The 7,541-nt window shown below is 32.2% G+C and overlaps 1 protein-coding gene across 2 annotated transcripts; it reads left to right on the forward strand.

The window, feature by feature from the left end:
- Positions 1-1,212: 1,212 nt before the first annotated feature.
- Positions 1,213-5,917, forward strand: LOC127725807 (uncharacterized). Of its 2 annotated transcripts, none has more exons than XM_052233096.1 (3): positions 1,213-1,252; positions 4,353-4,681; positions 5,361-5,917. In XM_052233096.1, the coding sequence occupies exons 2-3, from the start codon at positions 4,357-4,359 to the stop codon at positions 5,750-5,752; spliced, it is 717 nt and encodes a 238-aa protein (XP_052089056.1). In that variant the 5' UTR covers positions 1,213-1,252; positions 4,353-4,356; the 3' UTR covers positions 5,753-5,917. The 2 variants fall into 2 exon arrangements, with proteins under 2 accessions (XP_052089056.1, XP_052089055.1); XM_052233095.1 differs by having other exon boundaries at positions 1,223-1,406.
- The last annotated feature ends 1,624 nt before the right edge of the window (positions 5,918-7,541 follow it).

Here is a 7,541-nt window from a genome sequence, read left to right on the forward strand (position 1 = left end):
ATGACAGCCTTAAGTTCAATAAATTTTCTTCTTAGATATCGGACGTTCGAATCGTTTTGGTCACAAGAGAGATGGATCTGGTAGTTTTGTTAAGTTCGGTTAAATTACAGGTTCCTAGCCAAATATAAAATGTGATGTTTTTGTGTTGATGACAGATAGATGGTAATTCTTTTTCGGCCCAATCAATAGTTTGCTGTACTTTTTGTCCTTTTTTTGTGATAAATTTTATATTTAGGAAGTCTTCAGTTGTAATGGCTCTCTTTATGTAGTTGCCTTTACTATCAGATATAATTATGGGTTGGCTTTGGGCTGTTTTATCCTGAATATCTCTCTTATTTACTCTGAAGTATCTGCTTGACTTTACAACTTTAGTCTCAGACATATATCAGTCTTTGTGGGAACAGAGGACTAAATTTTCTTTTATCTTTCAAACACAGGATATTGGTTGAAACACAAGTACAGTGTGTTTAAAGGTTTGATTAAACTATATATATATGCAATAAATAGATGTAGCAAGAAAATTAAATAAGAGAAGGGGGGGGGGTCTAGACTACAGACTATGTGGTCAAAAATTTAAACTTAACTAGAATGGAAAAAAAATTATTTAACTGATCGAAATGATTATAAAGATGTCTGAATTATTTTTTTTAATTATTTATAAGTCACAAAAAGACTTAGACTTACTGTCTGAAAAAATAAAATTTTATTTGTCAAAATTCAAATATGGCGCTGGAAATTAAATGGCCGTCCGGCAAGGCCTGCAAGAAAAGTTAGCTGGAAACACCGTGCAATTTACAAAAATGCCTGAAGTTATTAGTTAAATCAAGGTATAGTGACCTATAATATTAAATTGTGAGGATGCAAGTGCAAATAAAGACTTAGAAACTCTCCGTATTTGGATCTGTGATCTGTGCAAAATCTTCGTGCTGCTATACAACGTCCATTCGGAATAAAAATTCACGCATGCGCATGCGCAATATTGACCGGACTGATTTTTGACAATGATATTTTGAGAATCTATTTTGAACTTTTATATTTGATTATTGTTGTCGTTGGATTGTTGTCTTTTTTACGAATATCGACATCTCCTTTTTTAATAGTGGGGGGTTTTAGAAGGAAATATTGTTCTACTTTTGCAACTTCGAAATATGCGGTGCTTTCAAATAGGAGGTTTTTACACTATACACTAAGACGAAACTTATTTTCTTAGTTCCTGTCCCTTCCAGCAAGTGGAGCCTTTTGCTTTTTGAGCGTACAGATATAGCTTTTGTGATTTTTTAACAACTCTTTGCTTTCTATGAGTATTAAGAATAAGAATGTGGAAATTTCATTGATAATAGAACAGCAATACTAGAGGTCGACTATTCCAGAAGAAATAAGTTTGACAGAGAAGAAAATTAAGAGAAGTAGGGTCTAAGCTGTCTGATCATTAAATTCCGTCAGCATTTGCTTTATTGACATACTTTGTTACTTTGTTCATCTGTCCTTTTAACCCCAGATAACTGGGTAAGGACCTTATTCTCTTTTTTTCTGTTTTTCCCCCATGAAATCCTTGTCTGTTGACCAATAAAAAGATCAGCTTGTGTGTACTAACAATGAAATTTTACTTGAGTTGCTAACAATGAAATTTGACTTATTCAATCATTGTTACATGAACAATGAAATAAAAGGAGTTTTACTCACAAGTTAAAATGATAGTAAAAGCATTTTTACATGGTCCTCATCAATTTTTCCTTACAAAACACAATACATTGACTGACTTTGGAAAATAACTTCTAGATACATTTAGCTTAACTTTTAAACAAGAAGTCAAATGATTTACTTTTAGTTATTTAATATGTTCATGATCCTATTCATACGATTAAACAGTAGTTTAAAGATGTGTATGTGTTCTCCTATTTGTATGTGGAAAATAAGAATAGAGGGACAGCATGTATAAACTACTGTTATTGTTAAATCATATGAATAGGAGCAAGAAAACATTGATGAAGGGAAAAGAAGTAGAAATTAAAAGAAATTAAAAAAGTAATCTCAACATTGGGGAAAAAAAGAAAAAAAATCCATGCCACAACCGCCTGTGGTTTCACTTACGGACAAAAATGCCGACAGGATAAAGGCACTTTAAATTTAGTCTAGCTAAGGCAAGAGAACAGACATACAAAGATTCAGACAATATAGTCAAAGATAAATTAACAGATTAAAGGATTTCATGATCAGTTAGTAACTTGTGGCGATTTTGGTTTGGAGAATGAGCTGTGTGTTCAAGTGAAGAAATTCCTGCATTTAATCTAAAAATACCTATATGGTCTGAATACTCATATGGTACCGGCTGGTTAATAATCAAACTAGTGTTAAACACATTTTGTTGTGACCATACATGTAAGGAGTTTTCTTTGATTTTTTGTAAATTTTGCATAAAACAATCACATCAAAATATTGAAATTTGCATGAAGTTTATCTCATATTTACAGAGATATTTAAGGAGAAAAGCTTTGAAAATGTGAACTAGTAATATGCTCATACAGCTCTTGTGTAGGGATGTAGCAATTTTTAGGCTGATGCAAAATTGAATAATAGTCAATCAATCCAGTAACTCTTTTAATATGCATTTTATTTGTCCAAATTTTTCCTTTGAATTTTCCCTGTTGACATACATGTACTTTCAGAAGGTTTTTAATATTGTTTGGACATCATGTAATTTTGTGGAATTTTTATTGAAATGCTCTGGTCTAATTTATACATGCAGAATATTGGTGTGTTCCTGAGACAAAATCATCCAGTAGAAAAATTAATGAATTGTGTATGTTAGGAATTTGTTTGCATATATATTTCAACATTACAAAACTACATGTAATTTACACAAAACTGCTATAACATGCTATTCTTCTAATCTGTATCTAGAGGTAAATATAGAATAATGGCTACCGGTATTTAAAAATTTGGCATTTTTATACGCCGTTTACCGGACGTATTATGGTATACAGTTGACCATCCGTCCGTCGTCAACATGTCGGACATTAACTTAAAAAGCTTTAACCAATATACATGAAACTTTGGTGAATTGTTTATATCTATTGATGTGAGCTCCCTTTCGTTTTTTATAAATTTCAGATTTACCGTTTCTGAGTTTTGGGGTTTTATTCATTAAAAAAGGGGGGGATTTTCCAGTTTTCCGACAATAACTCAAGAATGCTTTCACCAACTTGCAAGAAATTTTGGTGAATTGTTTATATCTATTGACATGAGCTCCCTTTTGGATTTTTATAAATTTCAGATTTACCGTTTCTGAGTTTTGGGGTTTTATTCATTAAAAAAAGGGGGGATTTTCCAGTTTTCCGACAATAACTCAAGAATGCTTTCACCAACTTACAAGAAATTTTGGTGAATTGTTTATATCTATTGACATGAGCACCCTTTTGGATTTTTATAAATTTTAGATTTAACGTTTCCAAGTTACAGGGTTTTATTCATAAAAAAAGGGGGATTTTCCAGTTTTCGGACAATAACTAAAAAATGCTTTCAGCAGTTCTCATGAAACTTTGGTGAATTGTTTATATCTGTTGATGTAAGCTCCCTTTAGAATTTTATAAATTTTAGATTTTACATTTCTGAGTTATGGGGTTTTATTCATTAAAAAAGGGGGGATTTTCCAGATTTTTGACAATAACTCAAAAATGCTTTCAGCAGTTCTCATGAAACTTTGGTGAATTATTTATAGCTATTGAGCTATTAACCTCCCTATTGATTTTCATAAATTTCATATGTGACATTGAGAAGAAATTGAACTTTATTTGTTTATAGTCTGACAACAGATTTACTAAGTATTGCACAACAGCACAGTGTATTGCACAACAGCAAGAAATCTTTAATTGAATATAAATTCAATTCATATAACCAATTTCAAGTTCTTTGACTACATTTATTCAGAAACCTATAATATGTCAAATATTTAATTACAATCCAAATTCAGACCTGTATCAAGCTTGAATAATATTGTGTTCATTTTTGCCCCAACTGTTCATGGTTCGACCTCTGCATGCGTATCCAGTTGCGCTCAGCGAAGCAGTTTATTGTTTTTGATACTGACTTTATGAGCAAGAATATCAAGAAAGCATGCAAGGGCAAGTTGAAATTCGTGCTGATGAAGTCTGTATATATATAAAAAAAAAAAATGCCATTATTTATAAACTTGGTGTAACAATTTCTAATTTATAGTATAGTGCAGAAATTGTGTTTTTACACCATGTTTATTAATGTACATATACATATACATAATGTATGTTGAATAAGTAATTTATGTGATTTCCTTTGATTTTGATTTATAAGCTTATTATTTCTTCATTTGAATTTAGACTCATGGACAAGGACTTGCCCTCTTGCTCCGTGACACCAGTTTCCAGATGTGAAAACCATTTTGTAAGGAAAGAGGAAGACAGAAATAAAGAAATGGATAGATTAGACTCAATTTTCCAGTTGTCTGACTTGACACTTAAAATTGGCAACAGAAAACTTTATGTTACGCAGGAAGAATTTAAGCAGATATCAGTGGTTTTTGAGAAAATGCTAACCAGTGATTTTCAAGAGAAGAAAAAGAATGAAATAATTTTTACTGGAAAGGATTATAAAAGTTTTGTCATGTTCATACGTGTAGCTCATCCAGGGATCCAGGATCCATTTGAGGGTAAACAAAGAATTTATTTGACCAATAAGTTACATATACACAGTCACACAGATATATAATATAGATCAAAAAGTTTCCCCTAAAAATGCAGAGAAGCATTCAAGAAGTTGCTATATTTTCAGTAACTGCAGTTGCATTAGAGCAAACAAATATTTTATGGCAATATTTTAAATGGCTGTTATGAGATATACATGCTATATGGGGTATTGGTTATTGAGACAGCAACTTATCAACACAGTAGAACCAGATAAGACATTCAGACAGATTAGTCTTGAACATTGCAACAGAAAATGTCTAGATATTCTATACTGTATGACCATCTTTATGTTGCCCAGTATTTAGACAAGATGTTTTAACAGAGACTACTATTTAAGTATGTATAATTATAGTTCACATAAAAATATAAGGATATGTGGTATGATTGCCAATGAGACAACTATCTACAAGAGTTCAAATAACATGGATATATTCTGTCTATCTTACTTCTATACATATTAGGTCACAACGACTTACATGGCGTGGATATTTGATTGTGTTGTAACATATTCTGTTCATATTCATAAAGTTCATGGTTTACCTGTTCTCACCAAATCCATGAAAATAAGTACATGTACCACAAGAATAATAATAAATCCCTGGTTCTTTTTTGTAAGTCATTTGTTTTCTCCTTAATTTTCAGAGGACACAATACACCAGATTTTGCCACTGATTGATGAATACTTAGCAGAAGATGCCAGAATAAGGGCTGATTGGTATCTCACAAAGTTGGTCAAGAAGAAAAATGACTCTATTACTTCACCGCAAATAGTCCAAAACATTATAGAAGCAGAAAAGTACAAGTTACCTAAATATCTCAGTGCTTGTATGAATGTTGCATGTCGGAAGGTATTTAACAAGTTATCACACGATGCTGACTTTGAACATATTTCACTGGAAACTAGATTCAAGATCAGCTTACATCGATGGAAACTTACAGATGAATGCTATGATCAGGCAACCAAAGCATACAGCATGAATCAGACAACAAAACAACTTGGAGAAGCTGTTTATAATATGATAAAAAATAATTAAAATTTGTCATATCCATATCACAAAAATCTTTTACTATGATTTATATGGTATGAGAATATCCCAAACATTTTAAACTAGAGGCTCTAAAGAGCCTGTGTCGCTCACCTAGGTCTATGAGCATCAACAATGGACTCTCTCCAACATTGTGGACTAGAATAGAATTCATTGCCACAAAAAAACAGTAAACAAAATATCAATTAAGGCAATCACTCCTATAAAGAGTAAACCAACAATTTCGGCAAAATTTTACTTATTTGTAGATCTTGTCTTGCTGATCATTTTTGCTATTAAAAGTGTCTATCTATCTTTTATAGTTTTCAAGATAGTAGGCAAAAACGTTAAATATTGGTAAAAATCGTCATTAAAGAGTAAGTACTACAAGGAGTCAACTGATGATTTCTGCTATTTGACTTGTTTGTAGATCAAGTCTTGCTGATCATTAAATTAGCAAAATAGCATAGATTTTCTTTTTTAATTCTATTTTTCATTCAAAAAGTTGAAAATCATCGTAAAATGAATTGTACCGATAAAGTAAAACGTTTTTAAAAGAAGGGGGGTGGTTTTCATCTAAAAAAAAATGTACTTTTTCAAAACAATTAGTATTACGACCAAATAACAAATGAATAGAAAAAAATACTAAAAATTATGTGTGTTAAGATAGATATCTATTATTGCCCAATACTAGTTGAACATTTTAATTTTGTACACTTAGGGTAGGGTTGGTACACGCCAAAGTGGCAATAAAACTCTCTCAAAACAGACTGATATGTGGCTTTAAAAAACTTTTTGTATGTAATAGCATGCATAACAAGGAACACAAGTCAGTACGGAATATACAAACAACTGTAAAAAGCATTTTTGATTACTAGAACCACATTTTACCATGCATAATTTGGAGATTTTTAATAAAGGTCTTAGCGATACAATATCAGAAATGCACATTCAATTTGCAAATCGCATCAAAAGCTTTACTGACAAATATAATTGAGTCCTCAAACGTCTTCTGTCAGAGTGTCACGAAATAGAAGTTCCTTCATCATGTTCATAATAATAAGTTCCAAGCGGAAAAAATATTACAGTATATGTTCCTAACGGAATAAATTGTATAGAATATTTGTTCCAACAGGAACAGATATTATGACATTGTTTATAACAAAGTTTCCAGTGGAACTTCTGTTAGGCGGAACAAATATACGTTGACAAGAGCATGTGTATAAACGTTCTTGCAGGGTTCTGATCCTTGACAGGAACATATAAGTCGGTACATGCAAGGTTTTGGTCGATACAAACACAGGACTTTTTACATTGTAACTTCCCCTAACAAGAACACACGAGATCATGAAGAAAATCTGCTGACATGTTTCCTTCAAAGTAGACAGGATGCAAGGAATCTTTGACTGATGTCCATCTGTATTCCAATGGGAAAGGCAGGGGTGGTTTTGCAAGACAGGAAAATTTTTGTCTGAAATGAGGCACGAAGGATGGGCTGTCGAAGGGACGCTTCAGACGGTGGCAATCTGACCAGACTTGAATCCCTGCTTGTCGCAAGTTTAACTCACAGTTTGTTTACGTCATAATGGCAGGATGCCTAATTCTTCTTTTGATCGTAATGCCTTGCCACAAACCGTCTAGAGCATGATATTGAAGTCTCTCTGTCGGAATCTCCTAATTTTAAAATTGTCCAAATCACTGAAATCTAGTACTGCATCTTTCAACACTTTATAAACTGACTTTTTACCAATGCCAAATAAGGACAATGTAGTGTCACACCCAAAGAGAGCATGTACGG

This window comes from Mytilus californianus, unplaced genomic scaffold (assembly GCF_021869535.1).
Source record: "Mytilus californianus isolate M0D057914Y unplaced genomic scaffold, xbMytCali1.0.p SCAF_15, whole genome shotgun sequence".
Lineage (NCBI taxonomy): Eukaryota > Metazoa > Mollusca > Bivalvia > Mytilida > Mytilidae > Mytilus > Mytilus californianus.